The sequence below is a fragment of the Tachysurus fulvidraco genome, chromosome 20 (genome assembly GCF_022655615.1).
Source record: "Tachysurus fulvidraco isolate hzauxx_2018 chromosome 20, HZAU_PFXX_2.0, whole genome shotgun sequence".
Taxonomy (NCBI): Eukaryota; Metazoa; Chordata; class Actinopteri; order Siluriformes; family Bagridae; genus Tachysurus; species Tachysurus fulvidraco.
Genome location: NC_062537.1, coordinates 9,311,536 through 9,338,240, shown reverse-complemented (window position 1 = coordinate 9,338,240; position 26,705 = coordinate 9,311,536). Strand labels below are relative to the sequence as shown.

General features: G+C 39.9%; 1 protein-coding gene across 4 annotated transcripts; it reads right to left on the bottom strand.

Moving 5' to 3' along the window:
- Nucleotides 1-5,510: 5,510 nt before the first annotated feature.
- emsy (EMSY transcriptional repressor, BRCA2 interacting) lies at nucleotides 5,511-24,902 on the bottom strand. Of its 4 annotated transcripts, none has more exons than XM_027151592.2 (21): nucleotides 24,816-24,902; nucleotides 23,365-23,425; nucleotides 23,076-23,184; nucleotides 22,866-22,965; nucleotides 21,813-21,887; nucleotides 21,550-21,725; nucleotides 21,308-21,463; nucleotides 20,184-20,443; nucleotides 18,348-18,576; nucleotides 17,892-18,116; nucleotides 17,274-17,423; nucleotides 16,819-16,992; nucleotides 16,382-16,518; nucleotides 16,107-16,283; nucleotides 15,765-15,972; nucleotides 14,250-14,414; nucleotides 13,994-14,143; nucleotides 13,457-13,584; nucleotides 12,299-12,829; nucleotides 11,808-12,137; nucleotides 5,511-7,227 (listed from the first exon to the last, which is right to left on the bottom strand). In XM_027151592.2, the coding sequence occupies exons 3-21, from the start codon at nucleotides 23,179-23,181 to the stop codon at nucleotides 7,030-7,032; spliced, it is 3,675 nt and encodes a 1,224-aa protein (XP_027007393.1). In that variant the 5' UTR covers nucleotides 23,182-23,184; nucleotides 23,365-23,425; nucleotides 24,816-24,902; the 3' UTR covers nucleotides 5,511-7,029. The 4 variants fall into 4 exon arrangements, with proteins under 4 accessions (XP_027007393.1, XP_027007408.1, XP_047660849.1 ...); XM_027151607.2 differs by having other exon boundaries at nucleotides 15,765-15,960; XM_047804893.1 differs by having other exon boundaries at nucleotides 11,808-12,134; nucleotides 15,765-15,960.
- Between the last annotated feature and the right edge of the window lie 1,803 nt (nucleotides 24,903-26,705).

Genomic DNA, 26,705 nt, shown 5'->3' with positions numbered 1-26,705 from the left:
TGTATAGCGCTTTTTACAATTGACATTGTCTCAAAGCAGCTTTACAGAACATAAACATAGAATGGAAGGTTAATATAAATAATAATATAAGGATTAATAGAATACAAAATTCAAGATTGATATTATATAGATTTAGTTCACAATGTGTATGTATTTATCCCCAGTGAGCAAGTATGAGGTGACTCAGGCAGCAGTGGCAAAGGAAAAACTCCCTTGAATGGTAAAGGAAGAAACCTTGAGAGGAACCAGACTCAAAGGTGAACCCATCCTCATATGAGTGACACTGGAGGGTGTGATTATAAATATACAGTCAAACAGATGTTGTAATGATGCAAAAGATCACATGGAGTTCACATCTCCTCTTTAGTATCACAGAGTCCAATTGAAGCTGGTAGATCTCTAGATGCCTCAGAATCCTCACAGAGTCGGGCTCATCTCAGTGAAGGTCCAAAATCTTCATCGCATGGAAGAGGATCGGAGCTGGTATAATTTCTGGATGCCTCGTGATGGGTAGGGAATTAAAAGAGAAGGGATTAACATATCTGCTGTCCATAATATTTGCAAGTCTGATATAATAGTGCACAATATTATGGGATGTGTAAGCTTGACTAAAGAGATGGGTTTTTAATCTACATTTAAACTGGGAAAGTGTGTCTGAGCCCCGAACACTATCAGGAAGACTATTCCAAAGTTTGGGAGCTAAATATGAAAACGCTCTACCACCTTTAGTAGACTTAGATATTCTGGGAACTACCAGAAGTCCTGAGTTTTGTGATCTCAGAGAGCGTGAAGGATTGTAACGTGCTAGAAGACTAGTTAGATACATGGGAGCTAAACCATTAAGAGCCTTGTACATAAGTAGCAGCACACACACATTTAAAACTAAGGGCAATTAATAGAACCCAAAAGAAACACACAAGGACACACAAAGAACATATGAAAGTGCAACACTCGGTTGTGAGGTGACAACATGACCCACTGTCCCACAGAATACCTCAACATGTTCTATCTATACACTGATCATTCAAACAGATATGCATAGACTTATAATGAGATATAAATGAGTAAATTCGTTCATGTTCTTTTTTATGCACAAGAGGAAACATTTTTTCCTGTTGTAAAACACTGGACTATACCTTAGTCACACTATATTTAAAATATAAGGCTTGCTTTGTGCAGTTATTAGCACTGGAATGCATTGTTTTTCGGGTGAGGTTCAGGTTTCACCACACAAGGATCTAGTTTAACTGGTATGAGGAAACAGTGTCTGTGCTGGGCAGAAAATGAATTAATAAGCCAACAGCTTCTTAATAATTCTAATTAGGTGTAATCAATTTTGGATTTTCTTTAACTCTGAGCTCCTGCCAAGATTAGAGCCAGACAAAACGTCATTACATTAGTGAAACTATTTCGCCCTCACAGTGAGCATTACGTAGCAGACCTACAACATGACTGAAAGAACATCAAATGATTTCCTTTCAGAATGAGACGATTTCCTGTGTCTGGAGTTCAGACAGCTCTCTTGAGAAATCTTTAAGATTGGAGGACATCAAGATTCTGATGACTCAGTTCTGTCTGCTGTTTTAGAAGTGTAAGAATAATAATAACCGAGTAAATACATCACGAACATATTAGGTAATGGTTTTGACGCAATAAATCATTGATGACGGTTCCAACAAAGAGGAAACAAGCCTCTGTAGTACGCTGGAGGACTTCAAAGTAAACACATAAATAGATAAATAGAAAAAAATTATTCATTCAGTTCTAAAGAACAATCCCATCACATTTAAAAGTGAATACGTGAATCTAAGTTCAGGCAAAGCAGTGTTCAGTTCAGTTCAGTTCAGTTCAATAAAATTCAATTCAAGTTTTTTTGTATAGAGCTTTTAACAATGGACATTGACTCAAAGCAGCTTTACAGAACATAAGACACATCATACAAAAAGTTTAATAATATACAAAAATTAATATTATATAAAAGTTCAAGATTGATATTAGATATATTTAAATGTGTTTGTATTTATCCCCAATAAGCAAGCCTGAGGTAACTGAGGTGACTGTGGTGAGGAAAAATTCCCTTAGATGGAAGAAACCTTGAGAGGAACCAGACTCAAAAGGAAACCTCATCCTCATTTATAGGACACTAGAGTGTGATTATAAATTGTTATAAACACCGGAGAGTGTTATTATGAAAAATATCCTTTCTATAGTAATATACAGTCGGATAATTGTGTATCGATTAGGAGGTTGTTGTCCTCAAAAACCACATTTAGTTGGCATCTTGAAGCTTGGCTCCTAAAGCAAATCCAACTGGAGGTTGTACATTACTAGATGCTTCAGGATCCTCACAGAGTTGGCTTCATTTCAATGAAGATCCAAAATCTCTGGTTGTCTCGGGATGGGCAGAAAAAGAAAAACATTCAGCCATTTCTATTTGTGATTAGTGGTTGGGGTACAAAACAAACTTTACAGTTAAATGTTACACGCACAATTGTGATTTATTTTGAAAGACAAGAAAAATGTCTGAATGATGCTATACAGTACATGCAAGGCAATATTTTTTTTTAGCTGAATGTTCTATTTGAAACTGGATTAAACCCAGACGTGATTCCAAAATGCTGGGGAAAATAAGTTCAGCCAGGCACTGTCAACTTCATGCTAAAGAGAAAAGATTTATTGACAGCAAGCAGCTCTAGATATACTCACTGTATTAGAAACACCTGAACCTACACATTCATGCAATCACCCAATCATGGGACTACAGCACGATACAAGCCTCCATACAGATACAGGACAAGAAAGTCAGTTCAAGTTTGCATCAATAATCAGAATCTTGAAAGTACTGAATATTTCGAAAATGTTTCTAGAATTTACAAAAAACTAATAACAGTGAAAGTGAAAACTTTTTGGTGATGTGAGAGTGGCTAAACATTTCCTGGTCTTTTTCCTGGTCTTCAACTGTCAAATGTAGGTGTGCCTGTGGCGGCTGTAGCCTCAGATTCCTGTTTATTGCTTTTCTGCTGTTGTAACCCATCCACCTCAAGGTTCAACAGGTAGTGTTTATTTAAAATTAGATACATTTCTTTTCAGTGGATATATGAATTACTGTAGACTTCCTGTCAGCTTGAAACAAGTCTGCGTATCCTCCTCTGATTTCTCATCAACAAGGCATTTCCACCCACGGAATTGCAGCTCACTGAATGTTATCGATTTCGCACCATTCTGTGTAAACTTTAGTGACTTTTGCGCATGAAAATCACATCAGCAATCATTCTGACATCAACAATCAAAGTGCAAGTGTCCAGGTATTCCTAATAAACTGGACATCGAGTGCATTAATGCTTTGTTATGCAATATTACCATTATTCATCATTATCCCTACATTCAGAAAGTGCCTGTCTGTTATGGACAGTGCTTGTGCTCCAAAATATTCAGTAAATGATGATTCATTTAAAAAGGTACCTACTCTAAAACCAGCTACGTTCACTCCTGTGGAGTCTCTTCTACGATTAATCTATTCAGAAAACATGCCAAAAAGCCTCTCCCCCACTCCCAATAAATACACTTCACCTTTTAACCGTAAGAATAAATCATTATTAACATTCCAGTTATATGTTGCAACTGTAACTGTTCTACATGTACCTTCATCTGAGCAGAACTTGAGAAATGTGTGGTACTCTGTGTATCTGTGGAGCACTGCAAATGCACAAGCCTTTATGAGCTGTCCCCTAAATCAGATGAAGGGTGGATAAAGTCCAAATTGACGTCAGGTTTTGTTTTTATAAGGAATTGTGGGGTTGCTTATCTGAGCCGATTTCAGGTCATGCAGGGTTTCCAAATGAGTGTGCAGACATGATTGAGAAGGAAAAGGAAAAGGGTGTCACCCAGAAGAGACCCTGCTCCATAAATCCTGGCCTGAAGACAGTAAAATACCAGAGAGCTAACCAGAGACACATGTCCAATATTTTGCCCCTAATAGACTGATCTCAGTCAGAGGCCTGTGCATCTTGAACCTATTAACTCAGGTTATTTATTTATTTATTTATTTATTTATTTAATTTATCACCTGTTTTTGCCTTATGTTATTTAAAAAGATACATACCACCAAATTCTGGAAATATCCTCTTGGGGTTGGAATTTTTTTTTCCATGTACAGAAAAAACCATGAAGGATTCTGTAGTTAGAATAAAATAATTAACACACTGAAGATTTCCAATAAAGTGTTTAAAAATTTAATGTAAGGGTCTGCGAGACAAATTAGTTCCTGTCATTATTATGTAAGATAACACAAAAACCACAGTGAAACAAAGTGGAAAGCACTGAAAAGTCCTGAAGATTTTCCAATTGTGAAAAACATACTGACTATAACAAAGCACTAATTGATCATTCAGACTATATAAATATATATTTTTTCCTCGACATTGCCCATTTCCACAGAAGAGAAGACTTGGGATGATTAGTACATGTAAGAGTCTACCTGGAATTTATGTAGACACATAAAATGTTAATTTGCTCCAAATGTCAAGTCTCAGGCTGGCCATGTGAGCTGGTTTCAAGTTTCAGGTCACTTTCTAGTGAGCGCTCTAAATCCTAATTAGTGGCCATATACCTTTTACTGGGAGGAAGGAGCTTAACATAACAGGACCAAGTGGAGGAAATCCTCAAACAACTGATGAATTTATTTACATGTCCCAACAGGTTTCCATGTGACACCGTTTTGTGTAATTGTATAAATTATCAGGCTTATTTCAGAAGAAGTTAAAAATAAAATTATAAAATGCAGATAGAACCAAACACGGGTTTCTATTTTCACAAACAACCGATTGAGAACACGATCCCACTTCTATACACACTGTATGAACTCACAGGACCAGTTCTGCAAGCAGAGATCCTGAATACATAAAGCTTTTGCTGGCAATACAAACTTTTGCATTAAAATCCTAAATTTCAGTTAAGTTTCTTAATTTAGTTTAGTTTATAAAACAATCCTGGATGTAGTTAATAATGAGCCTCGGTTCAAAGTCCATATTTTCTGTTCACAGGGACTTCCGGACGATTAAGCGGTGAAGGACTAGTTTAAACCTGAATGTGGATTTTCCCCACACCTGATGCTTGGCTCTAATAGGACAAGCTGACAAACTGAAAGTGTAACTTCAACCAGCTGATTGTCTCAGACATGCATTATTTCAGAACCACAAAACACAGCACCCTTTCAAAGTCTTCATAATGATCCCTCTAGCTGGTCCTACAGATCTGTCCAATCTGGGAAAACCAGACACATCTAAAATGTGCATTGAATGATGGGGAATCCCAGTACTGAAATCAGCAGATGTCTGAAGCTGCTAGATTCTTTGCCATTTAGCAAAACATATGGGTTACACTTGTTTTTAATAAACACACAACCAGTGGCACCATATTGTGTCAGATGATATAAGACAGAGAAAGAAGACAAACAGGAAGGAGGCTGGAGGGAGAAGAAAAAGAAAAAAAAAAACAGAAGTCTATTCAAAAACCTTTACAATGTAGAGGGTTTATTACACTAAAGTTTAGCCCTAAAATGAGGTGTCTACAGGCAACATTAGAAGCACATTATCTGATGTTACATAAGATGCTGGTGTTCCAGGAAAAAGGACAAAAAATAGAATACCAGTTAAAACTAATTATGACTCTGAGACACTATAATTGTACCCAAAGGTGGACACTTGCTCCCAGCGGAGTTCAGGAAAACAGGCTTGGAAAGTCCCAACTCCCCGTGCAAAGCATGGAAATTAATGGAAATATATCACTAAGAGTATGAAGGGACAGAGAAACAGAAAGTGAGCCGCAATGGGAGAGCTAGTGTGTGCAAATAAGGGTCTGAATGGGGCTTTTAGTGACGCTGGCAGAATTTCCACAACAGCCAGTTGCCACCTCTGCATCACAGTTCAAATACCATAAATAATGGCAGTAATCTGAAAGCTTCCCTACACATGTAACCATTACAGACACTGGAATCCACCAAGAAGCCCTTAATGTGTGCTTACCTGACAACACGTAATCCCTCACACACCTCCAACACACCTCTTTCATTGGAGAACGCAATGTGGTCAGCTGATAAAATAGGAAATTGGTACTTTCCACATTTAAATATATCTCGCACAGGCATGTTTATTCTTCCTAGTGGAGTAAAGCTAGCGAGCAAGCAACATTATGATGATGAGGATGATGAGGACAGTGGTGACACCTACCTGTCTGATGGAAGAAAAGACATTATGAAGTCTAACTTCTACCAAATATTAATAATAAATTAAGACCATGGAAAAGGTTTTGGTTTGAATCCTAAATCAAAGTTTACTCTATTAAAAGTGTTGTACATTAAAAGACAACAAAGCATGATTGAGTGAATAGGGGAAGTTTCTGCTTTTGGAACTTGGAGACAACCGTCAATGTACAAGTGCATCATGATAAGAAGTCTCTACAACTACCTGTGTAAGCATCAGGACGTTATTTACACTAAGAGCTACAGTGCACACACTTCCAGACAAAAAATACAGGAAACAATTCAATATTCTAGTCTTAACAATTCAACATAAACAATTCTAAGCCAAGAGCTCATGCTCTTTAAATCTTTAGTATGATATCCAGAACGCAAGCACAAACTGACACGATGTTAGGGTGAACCTTTAAACACTCTTGACACTATTTAACACAATCCTGCTCTAAAAACACAGGATAATAATTAAACAAAGCCAAATCGGTCCAATCATCTCCTTTCGGAATTTATCATATAGTAATCCGAGTTCTGGGTGAAATACTGTCCTGGAATGAAAAAACAAAAATGTGTTGAGAAGAAATAGTTGTGAAGAATAACTACTGTAAGATACTGAAGGGTTCTCTTTAAGAGAGTGTTTCTTTAAGTCTTCTTTAGAAAATCCTCTTCAGGAAATGTCCCAAAATGTCACCATCTATGCCAGATTCTCTCTTATTCCTGCTCATTCATTCATTGTTCGTGATCGTGTGAATGCTGCCGTGTTTGGTAAGAGCCCATGCTCACTGGGATTGGTCAGCGCAGGTCTCCATGGGGCTGGGTGCTGCACCCTCGTCGTTACTGCTGTCCACTTCCTGGTCCAGAGTGGCCTCGTCGTCTAGGCGCTGGCTGGTGTAGTCGGTGATCTCCAGGAAACCGCTTGGCTCCACCACAACGTTTGACTGGCTCGAGTCAGGCATGATGGAGTACTGTGGGATCACCTACAGGAAAGAGAGAGGGAGAGACTGACTAAAGGTTCATTTGCAATACAATGCAACAACGCAATAAAATGTATAAGATAGAAGGGAAAAAATGGACTAGGACTATAAAGACCATATAGTAGGTTGGTAACAATAATGCCCATGAGATTGAGAGGTCGATTTTATTATTTATGTGTTTGTTTGAATGATAATCAGGACAAATGCTGCCTGCACATCATAATTTTAATAAATGCAAGGGTCATACTGTACTAGGAAGTCGCACACGATTGACACGACAAGTCCGTAATTATGACCGGGCAACTCAGAGATCATTTTAACATCAGGGTTAATGAGAGAACAAGTCCTATACTTGTCAGGTGGAGGATAGTGCAGTTTCTGTGCTGAATGACAGTTGTTCATTTTTCTAACTGCAGATAGCACATGCTGGTTTGCTCATATTAATTTATGTATATGAGCAAATTATGCATGTTGTACAGTTTTACACTGAAAATAGCTCGTATTCCATTCACTGTAGAAAAAATTATACATAGAAAAAGAGCAGAAAGAAGAAGGAAACATGTTGAGACAAAAAAAAAAAAAGATAACTCTTGAGTGTTGAATATTGAAATGGGAAAGGAATTGAGTCAAAACAGTAATCAGTAATTGTAATCAGACAGCTGTAGAGAGTAAGAACCAGCTGGGGAGGGAGGGAGAGAGAGAGGGAGGGAGGGAGAGAGAGAGAGAGAACAAGTGAGAGAAAGACAGAGAGAGAGAGAGATAGCTATAGAGATAGCTATATGGAGAGAGCACTATAGAGAGAGAGAGAGAGCGCTATAGAGAGAGAGCTGTAGAGAGAGCTATAGAGAGAGTGCGCTATAGAGAGAGCGTGCTGTAGAGAGAGAGAGAGAGATAGAAAGCTATAGAGAGAGCTGTAGAGAGAGAGAGCTATAGAAAGAGCTGTAGAGAGAGAGACAGATACAGAGAGAGAGCTGTAGAGAGAGCTATAGAGAGAGCGTGCTATAGAGAGAGGGCGCTATAGAGAGTGCTGTAAAAAGAGAGAGAGAGAGAGAGAGAGAGGGAGAGAGAGATAGAAAGCTATATATAGAGAGAGCTGGAGGGAGAGAGAGCTGGAGGGAGAGAGAGAGCTGTAGGGAGGGAGAGAGAGAGAGAGAGAGAGAGAGAGAGAGAGCTGTAGGGAGAGAGAGAGCTGTAGGGAGAGAGAGAGCTGTAGGGAGAGAGAGAGCTGTAGGGAGAGAGAGAGAGAGAGAGAGAGAGAGAGAGAGAGAGAGAGAGAGAGAGAGAGAGAGAGATGTAGGGAGAGAGAGAGAGAGATGTAGAGAGAGAGAGAGAGAGAGAGAGAGAGAGAGAGAGAGAGCTGTAGGGAGAGAGAGAGCTGTAGGGAGAGAGAGAGAGAGAGAGAGAGAGAGAGCTGTAGGGAGAGAGAGAGAGAGAGAGCTGTAGGGAGAGAGAGAGAGAGAGAGAGAGAGAGCTGTAGGGAGAGAGAGAGATATAGAGAGAGAGAGAGAGAGAGAGAGAGAGAGAGAGAGAGAGCTGTAGGGAGAGAGAGAGAGAGAGAGAGCTGTAGGGAGAGAGAGAGAGAGAGAGAGAGAGAGAGAGAGAGAGAGCTGTAGGGAGAGAGAGCTGGAGGGAGAGGGAGAGCTGTAGGGGGAGAGAGAGAGAGAGAGAGAGAGCTATAAAGAGAGCACGCCATAGAGAGAGAGCTATAGAGAGAGAGCTATAGAGAGAGAGCTATAGAGAGAGAGAGCATGCTATAGAGAGAGAGCTGTAGAGAGAGAGCTATAGAGAGAGAGAGCATGCTATAGAGAGAGAGCTGTAGAGAGAGAGAGAGAGAGAGAGCATGCTATAGAGAGAGAGAGCTGTAGAGAGAGAGAGAGCATGCTATAGAGAGAGAGCTGTAGAGAGAGAGAGAGAGAGAGAGAGAGAGCAAGCTATAGAGAGAGAGCTGTAGAGAGAGAGAGAGAGAGAGAGAGCATGCTATAGAGAGAGAGCTGTAGAGAGAGAGAGAGCATGCTATAGAGAGAGAGCTGTAGAGAGAGAGCATGCTATAGAGAGAGAGCTGTAGAGAGAGCTAGAGAGTTATAGAGAGCGCTAGAGAGAGAGCTGCATATATATATATATATATATATATATAGAGAGAGAGAGAGAGAGAGCTGTAGGGAGAGAGAGAGAGAGAGAGAGAGAGAGCTGTAGAGAGAGCTATAGAGAGAGCGTGCTATAGAGAGAGGGCGCTATAGAGAGTGCTGTAAAAAGAGAGAGAGAGAGAGAGAGAGAGAGAGGGAGAGAGAGATAGAAAGCTATATATAGAGAGAGCTGGAGGGAGAGAGAGCTGGAGGGAGAGAGAGAGCTGTAGGGAGGGAGAGAGAGAGAGAGAGAGAGAGAGAGAGAGAGAGAGAGAGAGATATAGAGATAGAGAGAGAGATAGAGAGAGAGAGAGAGATAGAGGGAGAGAGAGAGAGAGAGCGAGAGAGATGTAGCGAGAGAGAGAGAGCTGTAGTGAGAGAGAGAGAGAGAGAGAGAGAGAGAGAGAGAGAGCTGTAGGGAGAGAGAGAGAGAGAGAGCTGTAGGGAGAGAGAGCTGGAGGGAGAGGGAGAGCTGTAGGGGGAGAGAGAGAGAGAGAGAGAGAGCTATAAAGAGAGCACGCCATAGAGAGAGAGCTATAGAGAGAGAGCTATAGAGAGAGAGCTATAGAGAGAGAGCTATAGAGAGAGAGCTATAGAGAGAGAGAGCATGCTATAGAGAGAGAGCTGTAGAGAGAGAGCTATAGAGAGAGAGAGCATGCTATAGAGAGAGAGCTGTAGAGAGAGAGAGAGAGAGAGAGAGAGAGCATGCTATAGAGAGAGAGAGCTGTAGAGAGAGAGAGCATGCTATAGAGAGAGAGAGAGAGAGAGAGCATGCTATAGAGAGAGAGAGCTGTAGAGAGAGAGAGAGCATGCTATAGAGAGAGAGCTGTAGAGAGAGCTAGAGAGTTATAGAGAGCGCTAGAGATAGAGCTACATATATATATATATATAGAGAGAGAGAGAGAGAGAGAGAGAGAGAGAGAGCTGTAGGGAGAGAGAGAGAGAGCTGGAGGGAGAGAGAGAGCTGTAGGGGGAGAGAGAGAGAGAGAGAGAGAGAGAGAGAGAGAGAGAGAGAGAGAGAGAGAGAGAGAGAGAGAGAGAGAGCTGTAGAGAGAGAGCTATAGAGAGAGCGTGCTATAAAGAGAGAGCTGTACAGAGAGAGTTATAGAGAGAGAAATGTAGAGAGAGCTAGAGAGCTAGGAGTTTATGTTTGATACACTGTAAAATAGTGTAATATAAAAACAATTAAAACAAAATGTAATGTGTGCTGAGCAGTTGATATGACTACAGACAGAAGCAGCTGAATTTTAAAAATGTTGGTGTCTGTTCAGGTAATTACAATTACTCTACATGCTATATCTAGCATGAAGTTATGAAAGCAGACCAGGATGTCCTCATCTTTTTAACATAAGTAAGGGTTGAAGCCAAGCAGAGCAGGTGACTTGTCTTGTGAAGGTGTAGTCAAAAAACTTTCCTAGATTACAAACATTTATAGAAGGTTTAACAGTGATGTCATCTCTATAAATTCATCTATATATCTGCCGCGATGTCATGTCTATAACCAAAACTTCTCTATAAACTGTCTATTCGGGAATTTCTGTCCTACTGCAGCCCTCAGTGCCGCGCTAGGACACGTCAGTACTTTAGAGGAAGCAAATTCAGCTGTTTGCAAACACATTTATGTGACGAAAACACATTTACCGACCTGCAAGCTCTAAAAACATGTCACGCTTTTCAAGAATAAGGATTAAACTGCAACGCGAGTTATTTGATAAGAAAAGATGTCTAAAGATTTCACAAACACGACTGCAAACGCTAGAAACACTGTATCTGGTGAGCTCGTGAAGCACTTTACACACAAAACATCAGTGGATTTCATTAACCTGTGTAATCATCATCAGTCCTCTGAGACAAAATATACTGAACATTAAACTGTTAAATACCTGAGGTTAATATTTATTTAAAATAATATATTTTTTTAAACAAATAAAACGAATATAAGAGAATTGGATGTTTTCACATGAACTATTGTTGTGCAACAATTAATCAAAGGACTAACTACTAGACACACAGACAACATCAGTATAGTCCACTGTTCTATATTTAGTGCACCATTCTGATTTACTTGTTATAATGTATGTGATTTGGAGGCACGTAATAGTCTTCTGACTCAGTAAAAGCTTTAATGTGTGTTACATGCCTCACTAACTACTGTAGCTAACAAACATCACTTGATAAAGCGCATGTACTAAAGAGAATAAGAATAGTAAGTAGGGCATAGTTCGTCAAAACCTCAATACTTTTCAATCTTATCCTAGTACAAAATATATTTTTTTAAATCCGAACCTGTTACAGAATTTGTTCCTTTATCTACATTTTGTTAAAAGAAACAACAAATGTTTGTAATGAAGACAACAGTTGATGCTACAATTGCAATAGCGCTATGTGAGTTTTACAAAAGATTTTAAATAAACTGTCTTACACACTCACACACACACACACAAAGAAAAGACTGTTCACCTGTATAATGTCCAGGTCTTTGCTCTTCTGGATGCGTCCAAAGGCAGCATGTGTGTGTGTGAGTGTGTGTTTGGAGCTGCTGATGAGCGGTGACGTAGGGGCAGCCTTGCTGAAGGTGCTGCAGTCGCTGGATGAGTCAACCACCACGGCCTCGGTGCCCGGCTCGATCTCCGCCTCCATCATGGAGATCTTCAGGATGTCGGAGACGTTGGGTTTCTCCGAGCTGGACTCTGCGTGCAGTTTCACTGCAGCCTCGCTGCTGCTACTGGACACAGGAGTAGCCCCAAACGTGATTTTAGTGACTGCTGCTCCTTGTGTTATGATTGTCTGCTGCACCAGTCACAGAAAACGAGAGAAAAGGAGGCAAACATTAGGCAAGGACATTTTCAGCCAAATCAGCTATGTGTATATGTTTTATTTGAGCAAGCTTTGGGTGAATACTTTTTTTACTCTGTGTGTATGTGTGTGTGTGTGTGTGTGTACGTTCCAACCTGGCTGCTGCTGCTGCTGCTGGCCGGTTTATCTGAGGTCACAGGATGGTGGGCCTGCAGTGGTGGGGGCTGGGAGAGCTGTGTGTGTGTTTTGGGTCGGTTGTGTGAGCTTGGCGCCTGCTGTAGTCGGGGCAGCTGTAGAGTGTGAATGGATTTAGTGGGGGGAGTGTGTTGGGCTCCAGATCCAGACGGAGTGGAAAGAGAAGGAGCAGGAGAGACAGAGGGTTTATCCACCCGTGTGGTCACTGGAGCTGGAGCTGGAGGTCTGGTGCTGGGGCTGAGTTTGGAGGCCTCGGTCTGGCTGAGAGTCGACTTGGTGGGAGTGGTTACGGAGAGCACCACTGGCTTGCTAAGGGTGTGTGTCTGGGTGCGGTGTTGCTGAAGAGTGGGAGGAGGAGGAGGAGGTGGAGGAGGTGGGGCTGAGGGATTCACTGCTCTGTAGAACAGTCCAGTTTGAGGGTCCAATGTGTCACCTTCCATTTCACCTTCCTCCACTATGGCTTGCTCTTCCAGGGGCTTGCCTGCTCCCGCCTGCAACACACACACACACACACACACACACACACACACACACACACACACACACACACACACACACACACACACACACACACACACACACACTAGTTTCTCTTTGACTAGAAAACTGTCATCTTATCTGTATGCAGAGTTTGCATTACACCTGAATGCAGCCCCATTGGCAGGTGTAATAGGTGAATATTTAAATGCAGGCACAAATAAGAGATTTTTTTACTGTCGATTCAATACAGTACTGTGAATCGCACGCGCCCTCGCACGCGCCCTCGCACATCTTTTACACAGGCTGAAGTGATCATGGCTGTCTTATTGTATTGAGAATGTTATACTTTTTACAGTGAAAAATGGAGTAGAGATTTTTTTTTTGGAAAGTGGAAAGTGAGCACAACATTGTCCCCAAGGTGCCAGAAATTGAATTTACTGCTAACAGTTCACAAAGTAAGATTTTATTATTTAGCACAACAGTGATTACAAACAACAGTGATTACAAACAGCTGCCGTAGTAAACATTTCCTATTAAAATTGTAAAAATGTAATGTAGGGTTTCTTACTTCAAAGTGAACTATAGAAGTGCACATGCGAGTGCATTTATTTTAACAACAGTGTGGCAAACCCTAGTACCTGAACAGTGATTGAGCTGGTGCTGGTGGACGGAGCAGCGTTCGAGCTTTTCACCGTGGAAGACAGAGCTGATGACTGACTGCAGGATGCAGACACTTCACCTCCTGCTGCAGCCTTCACCACTTTACCTGAACGTATAAACAAACGTTTCTCGCTCAGCACGTTCATACACACAAACACTCTAATTTACACACTAAGTACAAACATTTCCCACTGCATCAAGCAACTCAGGTTTCAAAACTGGTAACTGCTTCTATTTTAACAAAGCTAATATGTCAGTGGCTCAATTACTGAATTACAGCAACTTCAAATCTCTAAACACTTGAAGTGACTTTGGACTAGAAAACGTTTACTTCAATGGAGCGGTGTGTATTTTTAAGCAGGCTTATAAATGGCAAAAAGAAATAAATTATTCATTATCTCAGAAACACTTGAGTCATAAAAATAAATAAATGATTCTCGGTTTTGGGTTTTTGTTTTGTGCTCACAGAGCTCTTTAGTAAAGGAACATGTTTCAATAAGCATCAGTACTGATACCAGAGGTGTCTGCTGGGGTCTCAGGCTCGCCTGCAGCCTGGCCTGAGGGTTCAGGTGACTGTCTCCTCTCTGTAGACATCTGTATCGGCACTGCCATCTGACTCAGATCGATGGTGTGCTGCCGCAGCTTGGCCTCTGCCTTTTCCTTCGCTAAAATCCAGAGTAACATAGCTGCGTGTTATTATCAGCACCAGAAAAGCTGACTTAAAAGAGGAGTAACAGGTGAAGGAGCCTCCACTTACACAAACACACATACCTGTGGTCTGCTGCAGCTCCAACAGGGCTTTAATGGTAGACGTGGCAGACTGAGCTTCGCCACTCATGTCCTGGTAAATGATGGTGGGACTCGCTTCTACTGAGACTTCTTGTTCTGTCCAGTCCTGGCCCCTGGCGCTGATGACATGCACGACCGCCTGGGTGTCTGGAGATGATGGAAAAGTCAAACTTAAACACATTAATATGCTAATCATTCATTAATTATAAATGGAAGTCTATATCACATGCTATCCTTAGATACATATCCACTTTAGTTTTCCTCCTGATACCCATTTGTTTGTTGTCAGCTTTTTTTTTTTTTTTAACTCTTTCATTATTCTAAATAACAGCCACTAATAGTCACAGATGTGTTAGAATAATGTAATGTATGATTCATAAAAATCAGCAAAATGTTTAGTTACATAATCAATAACATATGAACAAAAATAAAATATAATAATAATAATCTTTGTCTTTTCACACATACACATTTTATATCTTCCTAATAAAATCTGTTAGCCATGTCCTGTTGCCCTGGGGTCTAAATATGCAGCTGCACATGTGAAAAATCTCCATCCAAAGAACAATAAAGTTAAATATGGTTACTGAGTAGCAAAATAGATAAATAAAAAAATAAAGTAATCGATATAAAAAAATACCAAAGCAGTTAATTAAAAAGACAGATGGGGTCACAATTGTTTTATGTATTAAACAGCAAATTTGTCTGGATTTGGATATGAACACACTGTGAAGATGATGGTGAAAGAGGAAGCACTCAGAAATCACAGATTTGAAATTACACCATTTGGTTGATTTCAAATCAATGGATGTCATATCCAAATATGATAAATGAGTAAATATGATCAATTAAAAACTTTTTTTTCCCACAGCAATGAGTTGTTTAGAAGCATTGCTGGAAAGAAGAACTTCCTGAGACCGTCTCACAAGATCAGGCATCGTCTGAAGGTCAGCGAGCCTCATCAGAACCACACTTAGCATTGTGGTCAGTAAGATCAAAACAAGCGTATTGCTCAAGCACACACACACACACACACACACACACACACACACTATCAGCAGGTTTGGTGACAAAAGGTGACTGTATGCAAGGAAAAACATGCGATAACCATGTAAAATCTGGTGGTGGATCATTCATGCTTTGGGACTGCCACGTTTGATGGTTCACGATATTTCTTGGCCATATACATCATGTTTACCTTATTGTTTGAGCTCAAAATCTAAAATATTAAATGGGTTACTCTTTTTACACATATTACACAGAGCAATACACAGCTTACACTGTCCTTCTAGTAGTCAATTTCTCTAATTTCATGCTAGAATAATACGCATGCTGCCTAAAAAAAGGTTCTCTGAACACTTTTAAACATTAAAGAACTAATTTTAAACTTCTAAACATTAAAGAAAAAAACCTGACTTTAATTATTGTGGAATTTTGGAAGACCGAGTGAAATTTTACCTAAGTAAAAACTGTAACTTGCTCACTGCAATCCCTTACCATGAGTATTGTCTGAAGATGTTGGGCTGCTTTCCATGTAAGACGGAGAGTCGTCCTTGAGCGCCCCCTCCTGGCCTGCTATTACACCAGCCTCAGGACCGCGGGTCACCTGCTGCAGTGTCTCACTCACAAGCTGCCTTGCATGCTCACTCACTACTGTCGCCTGGAACGCCATTGGCTTCGGCTTGATCAGCACCTGCAAGGCATTCTGGGTGAATCAGGGTGTGAAGATCATCACCCAGCAGATGCAGCCTAGTAAGATTTCATTCTAGATGTGCATTTCTTGCACAAGGTGAATCAGGTGTTTTCTAAAATGATCTGATGCACGACTCTGTAGCAGACCTGGGTCTTGCCCTGCTGGCCGTAGACTATCTTGGTGGGGATGAGCTTGGTGGTGGTAGACGGCTGCACAGCTGAGCCCAGACTCTTCGGCTGGGTTACGATCATCTTCGTGATGGGCCGAGATGCTGTAATGATGGCAGGCTTTGCTCCCGGTACAGCCTGCAGTGCTTTCTCCCCCTGAGGAAGACACACGCACATATATTTAATATGCGTTAACTCACAACACATTGTCTATAGGAAATAATAAAGCGTAAAGATTATTACTATGGTCCTACCCCAGCATTTAACAGTGTGGTGACCACGTTCTTCCCAGGTAAGCCCTGGATTGTGGTTCCTTTCCCAGTGGTTTTCTGCACCACGATGACATTGGGTTTGGAGGTCATGGGAATAGTAGTGATCTTCGTAGTAGTGCCTGTCATTTAAAAATTCAGTCATGAAATCACACTACTGGCTACAGAGAGAAAGTGTTACAGTTATTCACTCTCAGTCTATGTGGACGTGTAGTCAAATATTTCTCATTAAGCTCATTACGAACATGTAATTGTTAGGACACATCAGAAAAGATTCATGGTTTCATGTTTTATCTTGCCATGACTGGAGGAATAAGGGAGAGCACCTATCAGCTTTTACAATAACTATACACTCAGTGTGTCATCAATGACATACTAAAACACTGTTCCTCCTTTTGGTGTATTTTCTCTTGTCAAATTACCAGACACCATGTTGGTGCTGATGATCTTCCCGCCCAGTGTAGCAAGAGACTTGGGCACCACTGTTATAATGCTGCCGCTGGTGGTTTTGACGTATGTGGTCCCAGCAGGTGATGCGGCCATTCGAGCTCCGATGGAGGGTGTTACTGAGGGCCGGGTGTACGTAGCCTGGGTCCCTGCACACACACGACACACATTTGGTATGCATTCTTCATGTTTTGTGTATTTTATAAAGTAAATGTGTTTTATATTTTATAATCTAAATGTATCCACTTCAGCTAACTCTTACTCATTAAAGGCATCATTTAACAGATGCAAACTTTACTACTTATTCGTAGATGAATCGTGTGTAAGCCACACACAGACAGTGTCCTACGTTGTTTAGCTCAGTTTTCTGGTTTGGAACTAAAATTAAAGAACTAATTAAATTTGGGGTTAGTGTTCAAACCTGATGTACCTGTAGGGGTGGAGACCAGCTTTGTGGTCATGATAGCTCCATTACTGCTTACTACCATGATGGGACCAGAGCTGCTACTCGTCATGGCTGCACTCGAGGGTTTCGGCAAAATCTTACTAGGCTGCATCTGCTGGGTGATGATCTTCACACCTGCACACATTTGGTCCATACATGAACATCGTGCATCGTTTCTCATCTGGCTGTTCATGTGAGGGAAAACTGCTTAAATGCATAATACCTAGTTCACTTGTATGCTTATGTAATACATAATAAGAGATAAATAAAGTTCTGATATAAAACCGAACACTCTTTAGTAGACACAAATATATCTTTGAACCCTATATATACACTATATATATATCTTTTAGCTTTTTTTTACCCATATCACAAAAGGGACTGATCATACAGAAGATTTCAAAGGTCGTAAATACAAAATATTGTTGATTCTCATAAATTAGTTAATATTAATAATAAAAAAATGACAAAACTGATACTGCATTTTCTACCACATATCTGCTCATCAATGGTTTTATTACTCTACGCTGTTTCAGTCTAGTTGACTGAGATTTGGGATGTGAGATTGTGGACTCCACATGATGAGACACTTCAGGTTCTCACCTGACTCTTGTTTAATCTGTATGGTGGGTTTGGACACGGACACTGTACTGGTGGTTTGAGGTGAGGAAGAGAGAGGAGACGCAGATAGGCCTTTGGGTGAAACTGACTGCTGTGACTGTTGCTGTTGTTGCTTAGGGAACTGGAGGATCTGAGAGGAAGAACCCACTAGAGCTTTGGGGGAGGGCATTCTCGCTGAGGCCACTTTCACTGCTGCTGTAGAACCAGCTGTATATAAAGATGTATATATACACACACACACACACACACACACACACACACACACACACACACACACACACACACACACAGAGAGAGAGAACGACAGACAGAGCCAATCCGACACAAAATTGACGAAAGAAATCTATCAACACAATTAACTATAAAAAATAACACTGTCTATATTAGTATAAAAAAACACATTGTGAAAATTATTCATGCACACACACTTTTACTTACTTTGAGCCACAGTGGACATGACCACAGACGGAGTGGAGGACACCACAGTTGTCACGGCGACAGAGCCTGGAGCTGTGGTGTTGCCTGCTGATATCACCATGGTCTGCTTCTGAACGGATGATGTGACTGCGGAGCTGGACACCAGCTTTGACACAGCTGCATAGTTATGAGACTTGGAGAGGATGTTGGGAACAAAGCTGGAGCTTGCAGATGTGGTAACAATAATAACCTAAGGAGCAGCAAAAAAATAAAATAATTACAATAAGTCAGAATGAGAAGTAGAAAAGAGGAAGAGGAATTTTATTAAACACAGCGGTTACTCATCTAATAAGCTTTATACACTGCTACACTCTCATATGGAGGTTTACTTTATATGTGATTGGTCCATTCCCTTTGGTTTATCCACATGCTGCTCTTGTGGTTGACTGTGTAGTGATGCTTACTGTTGCACACTGTCTACTTAAATAGTGTGTAGAAGCTTATTTAGAAATGACCGGCATGGATGCAATCTCTCAATCACACCAAGCAGAAAAGTCACCTCAGTCTAGTGAAAACCAAGACCAGCTGATTAAAAAGGTGGAATCGGATGTGGCTCCTGCTTGACTGCAATGAAAACTTGCAATCATGCCGGCCTTTGGGCCGGCATGATTGCAAGACTGAAGACTGAACACCTCTGTTCTAGTGGCTTGATTTATCAGTCAAAATGATGTCAAAATGACTAGTCTAGTGAGGCAGAGGTATGGAAATTCAGGAAGATGGTAAAGAGTGCAAGCTAAATGTATTTCAGTCTAGATGAAACCAATCCTACAATCACTATGACTTTTTCAATTCACTTGTATAGCACTTTTAAAAATTAAAATTTGTATCAAAGCAGCTTTACAGAAACATAGAAACCGAAATAAATAAATAAATAAATAAATAAATAAATATAAAGTTTAAAATGAATTTTAAAATATTAATTTAAAATGTAAAAAAAAATGTACATCACTAATATCTATCCCTAATGAGCAAGCCGGCGGTGACGAGGCAAGGAAAAACTCCCTGAGAAGATATGAGGAAGAAACATTGAGAGGAACCAAACTCCCCCATTTGAGTGACACTGGCTAGAAAATAATTTAAATGTAAATAATGTCCTTTCTACAACAGTTTATAATAGTGCAACTGAGAGCTCCCGAGGAAATAATAGCCAGGTTAACGCAAACTCTTGAGTTCACCACAGACCCAACACTAAATCCTTCCTTCCCAAGTCTTCAAACATTTGCTTTAATGAAACTCTCTCACTGAGGGCGCAGCGGCTTGGTGCTTAAGTGAATAGGCTGCAATTCACTATCTAATCCTATTCAACTAGTGCAGCACACAAGCCAGCTTACATTATTAACTTACAAACGCTCCTACAGACATAACATCCTCCATCCAAGGAAGGCTGGTTATTGACCTACAAGGAAATAAGTGCGTTCTAAGAAAAGGTACGTCCTAAATCAGTGTAATAACACAGACTATTTTATAATTAGTCTATTCCAGTGATTTGTTGTTGTCATTAACAATAAAACTTTCAAATGAATATGGTAGCTGTGTATGTCTGTTAATAGACCTGCAAGCTGGTGTGTTTTCTTTGCTGTTGTTTTATTAGTGTTTAACAGTCAAACAGTCTAATCATAGTGATGTCCTCAATCAGTTGTTTTCTTTGACTATGTAAAAGATTTTTACTTTGTTTAAGTGGTGGTAAATAGTAAAAATGACTACTACCCAATCTGTCTACAAGTTTAGGTTGGAATGAATTAAAAACACAGTTAACAGAGATGAAGAGGAGGGGGATGAAGAGGAGTGTGTACTGACTTTCTGGGGGGCGGTGTTAGTGGCCTGTGTGCTCGGCTTGGTGAAGGTGATTTTCACTGGAGACATGTGTGGTGGCAGCGAGTTTGCGATGCTCTGCATCAGGTTGCTCATCTTCGGGCTGCCGCTCACCGGCACCGTGATGCTCTTTGAGGCAGGTGGGGTCACTTTAGGCACCTCCTTGAGCAGAACAGGTGATGAACCTGAGGAGTTGGTGCGGCGGCGTTTGCGAGGCTTTTCGTCCTCGTCAGAGCAACTAACGCCTGAGAAAGTGGCAGAGTGTAAAAGATTAAATGCTACAACAACAATAACAACAAAATATCTGTGCAATCTCTTCTTAGATAATGAAACCTACTGGAGCTTTTATAGGGAGAGCTCTCATGACATTTTTAGAGATATTATACACTGAAGTACTAAAAAATTTAAATGTATGCTTCTAATTGGCCATAACTTGGAAGACCTAATGGCCTTTTTGCCCTTAAGAGTCATAATGGTATCAGAAATGTTGAACAGAAGTTCAAAAGCAAATTAGCAGCAAAAAAAAAAAAAAATCGAATTTCACTGAGCTTTTACAGCAGATAGAATACAACTTGTTACAGCAGATAGAATACAAACACACAAATACAAATTTTACATTTTAATCGTAAAATCAGACCAGGAGGGAAAATGATATATGAACTAATCCGACTGCAGTTAAAACTTTTTTTGGCATGTGGCCGACCTGTTCAATATGAATTTGTGATGTACTGTATGTTCTTGTTCAGATGAGCTTCAATAGCTATGAAAGAATATTAGTTATTATATAGAAGTGACACTGAGGTGAATAAGCCTTACTCGTGTTCTCATGCTAGAGGGTGAGGAGAAGAGCATACTCATAATAATGACAGAGAGAGAGAGAGAGAGAGAGAGAGAGGGGAAAAGAGAGGAAGAGGGAACAACCTTTTATCAGGAGATATTTAACTATGATAAAATGTTCTCTTGAAAAGAGAAACAAACTTTCATTTTAGTTCTATCTACGTTCATCATTTGTTCCATTTCTTACACACACTTATAATTTATTTCCTTTTTCATTACGTTATTTCATGAGAAAAACCGAGACTTGAGCGTGTGTGTGTTCAGGTACTTACTCTTCACATATACTGTACTCCCGCTGGGCAGCACTACCACGTTGGAGGCGGGGCTTGTAGGCCGAGGCGACTTGACTGCAGCTGCCACAGTACCGCTGGGGGCAGTTACACTAGGGGGCGTGGCTGTAGTGCTGGTATACGAGTAACACACTACCACTGCAAAACAACACCTTCACTATCACACATCACCACTAAAGAAACTCTAAACAAGCTCCCAATAAATTTCATCCTTCCTTATTTACCTTCTTTGTTGCCAGTCTCTGCAGGAAGAAGCAGAGAAGAGTTCTGATGGGCCGTGACACTGGCTACTGCGTTGGCGGTCACTGTAAAAGCAGTCTGAGGCACCAGCCTGGGCATCAGCGGGACCAGCCTTCGCCCTTCAATAGACCACTCTGAAGAGCTGTTCGGCCCAGACATGCTGTTTAATGGAAACAGAGACGCATATATAACTCATGAATTATGGCATGATGCTTTTTGTCACCGTGTAGTAAACAGGCAGTCTTACTGGTACGCGATGGTAGTGAGACGCTCATCGTTCACCGCACGCCGCACCTCTGCACGATGACGCTCAGTTGAGATGCTGGAAAAAAACAACAACATCAGATTAACAACACTTACATTCTGCATCTCCCTCCCAGAACAGTACAGGATATTAAAACAGCAAAGGCAGGGAACTAAATCTGCAATGGGATGTTGTGATGGTCCACAAAATATAATGTATATATTATATATATAAATAAAAGCTCCAGTGTGCTGCCCAGTCCCATGTCTTATTTGAAAAAGAAAAAAAAAAAGTGGTCAACTAGTCTGCTAGTCTTTTTACACATCATCTGTGTAAAAAAAATCTGATTTCTGCTTCAGATGTTAGCTACATGAACATAATAAAGTATTGCACAAGAATTTCAAAAGATTTTATATCATTAATAATGCAGGTTTTTATTTAAGTTACCTTATTGTGAACAAATAAACAAATTTATACACACAGAAGCACACAGAAATATCTTTATACTGGCATTATAACCAGTTTGTGGCATTTGGGGATGCAATGCAATCTAAAATAGCAAGGGACACTTCCCCTTGCAATACACTCTGTTAATCTGTGAGACACGGCTCATATCTCCACCTCTCTAGCTCCCAGTGATCTCTTGATATTATCTGCGCTTTTATCTCTCTTATTGATGACCAGATGGTGTTTGACTACATGTGGGTCTGGACAAAATTGAAGTCTGAACTGTAAAGGAGTGAAGACATGAGTGTGTGTGAACCATGGCAAAGAACACACACTGCTTCTTCTTCATCTTGCACACTTCTACCATCCAGGATGTTTAATTTTAGCGCCAAGAAAACTGGTTTGTTGCCAAGTGGAATGTTAGTTGTGTATGTTACTACGGCAACCAGTAGTATGTATGCCTGCTGGTGACTTGTAGCCATGAAATCAGTGTATGTGTGACCGTAACATCGGCTTTACTTGTTTCGTTCTGAGACACTATGTAAATTTTGAGGTGTTAAAAAAATGCACACTGATCCCCGTCGTTTATAACAAATCTGTTGAATCTACCTTAATACTTTGGTAAGTTCTCCAAGCAGGTCTTTCTTGTCCTTGGTGAGATCACCCTGGGCACGAAGCGCACTGATCACTCCGGCATATGCCTCCAGTTCTACAAACAAATCAGTTCCAACACGGTTACACATAAATACTATATAGAGGAACGTTTACTGACTTTTTTTAAGTACCACCTTAAGATCACAGATGATAAAAGCATCTCACCAAGCTTGCGCAGGATTCGTTTACAATCATCTCGGCTGAGGTCAAGAAGCATAGGCCACACCACCGGCATGGTGGCAGGCAGTTGGGGCTTCTCCTGCTGAATCATCCACTATTGAAGACAGATTAAATAGAATCAGAAGGCTAAAATTAACAAACAGTTTCATTTGCCAACATTTTGCTGTGGGATGTTATGTGTAGCTAAATTAGGAAAACATTGATGTCATGAGAATGAATCCTAAGCTTTAATTTATTACTGCATGATTTGTGTTGCACAGAAATAAACTGTTACCTCCAGGAGCCAATGAACGCTGTCAGAAACGTGCACGCTCGATCTTCAACAAACCATTATCCTTCAAGAAAATATAATGAAGAAAATAAATCACTAATTATTTATGTCACGGTTGCAAACGTTGTTACAAACTACATTCTGTGAGTCAATTTTCTCTTCCAATCACTGATCATCATTATTCCTAACGACCAATCGATGTATACTGAATGTTTGTTTAGACTTAAAACTCTTTTTTTTTTGGCTAAATTCGCAAGTGATACAAATGAGTTGTTCCATTTTTAGCCATTTCCTTGGTATCTACTTATCTAAATAGTATTATTATCAATTTTACTGCTAATTTGTTTGCATTATTGAAACAAACAAACATACAAACAAACAGGCAGACAGACAGAAATTACAATAGTTTGTAAACATGTAAATAATAGGTTTGTGGCCTCATGACCAAATAATTAGTTCTGTAATAAATAGTATATTATTATATTAGTGTATTATATAACATTACACTATGTATTATATTACATTATGTATTATATTACGTATATGCACATATATTTTGATATGCAAAATAATCTGATCGATTCGACCAATACGCAAATTACGATGACGTCATGCACTTCTGGAGACATTTTGTGCACGCGCTAGTTACTTTCCCTAAACAGAGTAAACAACACTGTGGTTCCACACAACATGAGATAGACATCGTTTCATTCAGACGTTAGCGAGAAATTTAGACGCTCCTGACAAATAACAGTCAACTTATCCAAGGCACAAGCCACAACATCCGGGATTTAAAAGTGTTTACACTCATCACCGAGCAGTAAGGATTAATAATCAGATTTAAACCCAAAGTATAAAATAGTAAAGTCTGAGAGAGAGAGAGGGAGGGAATGGGGTCTCCTACTAAATAAACAGAAAAAAGTCTACAAAACCAAACGTCCTCTGATTGAAAAACAGTGTCTGTAGATGGCGAAGGAAGCTTTTTGGAATCCCTTATAATAAAAGCGTGTAAATCTGTAAATATACAGGATTACAATGCGGCTTGTGGGGAAAATATCTCTGCACATCAGTGAGAATATACATTATTTTTTATACCGATTACTGCCATTAAATCTGCACAGCTCAGATACCAGGTGCACTACAAACTCAGGAAGTTCATTTTATTTGTAACAAAACCAAACAAAATGAGAAACACCGACGTGTCTCTGCTCGAGTGAACATTCATGTTTGTATTATTCTTTACCAAAAAAACAAACAGAAATCCCTCATCAGCACTGTAACACTCTGCTAGGGCTGATGTACTAAAATAACCAGTTAGAATAAATAATAAAACAACATCAATCCAGCAAGTTTAATAACTTTGCACCAGAAAAAATCAACAACATGCAAAGATAACATGTTATCCCTGCAAAATGCAACCGTGTTACTAAATATAGGCAAAAATAATCACCAACCTTTGCTAGACACAAACCCCAAAGTCCGCCATGTTTAATGTTTAATCGACGCCAAAACAGAAGAGCCGCAGTTATAGCTGTCTGTGAGAATGCCTGAACGAAATTATCACCCTGAAGGAAATCCATCATAACTGTTTAAGTTAAATGATTTTATCAGCAATACAACACGTTCAGAGATTTATTTAAAGAGAGTATTCTATTCTTTATATTTTCTATGTTACGAGTGATGGTCAAGCTTTTTTATTTACAACAGGCACTTACAATAGTGTCCCAAACAGGTCCTTCATAAAACAAACAAACAAACAAACAAAATAAAACAAACTGCAAATGCACATTTTTTCATACTACTACTACTACTAATAATAATAATAATAACAATAGTCCCAAAATAGTACATTAAGCAATAAATGATGTGGATTTCGATTCAATTGCCTTGTATTATGAATGTTTTTCTTGTTTTACAACATTTTATGAATGTATTATTGATATTCATTGTGTATCGATGATGTTTTGGTAAAATACCTTTTGACTTTCAAACTATCATAGCGACTTCTTGTGGAGAGATGGAGTTTAATCAAAGCTTGGGAACCTTATTCCATCTAACAAAACAATTATTGTTGTAAGAAGGTTTAAAAATGCATTAATAGTTTGCATAGTACACAAAATATTCAGTAAAATTATTGGCATCTCACAGACTGTGTAAAAAATGTATTTGGTTAACAGTATAGTTTTTTATAGAGCCCGTGAAGTGAAGCTGTTGTTTTACATCATACACAAGGGAAAATTACAAACCTTGCTGATGTGGACAAGCAAGATGAGCCATTTGAGAGAGAGAGAGAGCTTTTTGGACTCCTTCATCATTTGTAATGTTGCTCCCATTTAAAACAGTTCGGCTCAAGACCAGCCATTTTTAGAGTCATGATTGTTTGAGACAAGTTGTTTCGTGTTTGAAAATACCCTCTACAATAAACAACCCCAATCATTCTCTCTCTCTCTCTCTCTCTCTCTCTCTCACACACACACACACACACACACACACACACACACACACACACACACACACAGACACACACAGACACACACACAAATTAATAAATGGAAATTGAATAAATACCTTTATTCAGTTCGGTTAATTGTGTTCAGTGATCCGTACCAAACACAACAACACCCCAATTGTTGTGTTTGGGTGGGGGGTTGGAGATGTCACTCTTGCCTTTCTTGAGAGCCCTGTATATATTTATTTAATTTATCATAGAGTAATATAGAGCTTCATGTGAATTTAGGCTGGATGTTTGTAAGAAAAAACGATGATGGATGTATTAAGTGCAAAACAAATTAACAAATCCGAAAACGGTAGGTATCGTTTGTGAATGGAAACTGACCGGTCATTGAACAAGATACCTGTCACTCAAGATATACAGATATGGAATCTTATGATGTAATGTGTAAAGTTTTCCGTTTCAATATAAAAAAACAATAACAAAATTAATCCACAGTAATCCATTCCATCCATCCATTCAAACTTTTCCCTGCGGCTGACTGTTGAACTTCATGTATACCTTGAGTGACAGGTGTCTTGTCCAATGATCGGTAAGTTTCCAATCACAAACTATACCAACCTCTTCCGGGTTGTCTGAATTGTCGTCGTGTTGTCGGATTTGTTAATGTGTTTCGTCGGATAAAGCGGTAGAAATGAGTGAGTGAGTGAGCGAGCGAGTGAGTAAGTAATGTGTTCCGTGCAACGACTCAGACAACCCGGAAAAGGTAGGTATAGTTTGTGAGTGGAAACTTACCGATCATTGGACGAGACACCTGTCATTCAAGATATACAGGTGAATGAAAGGTGTCTCGTCCGATGATCGGTAAGTTTCCAGTCACAAACTATACCAA

Coding starts and splice junctions, on each gene's coding strand:
- emsy (XM_027151592.2), bottom strand. CDS start 23,181: ATGATTCAGCAGGAGAAGCCCCAACTGCCTGCCACCATGCCGGTGGTG. Junction 21,726..21,812: donor CTCACTACCATCGCGTACCA/GTAAGACTGCCT, acceptor TCCATTAAACAG/CATGTCTGGGCCGAACAGCT. Junction 14,415..15,764: donor ATCTTCAGACAATACTCATG/GTAAGGGATTGC, acceptor CATCATCTCCAG/ACACCCAGGCGGTCGTGCAT.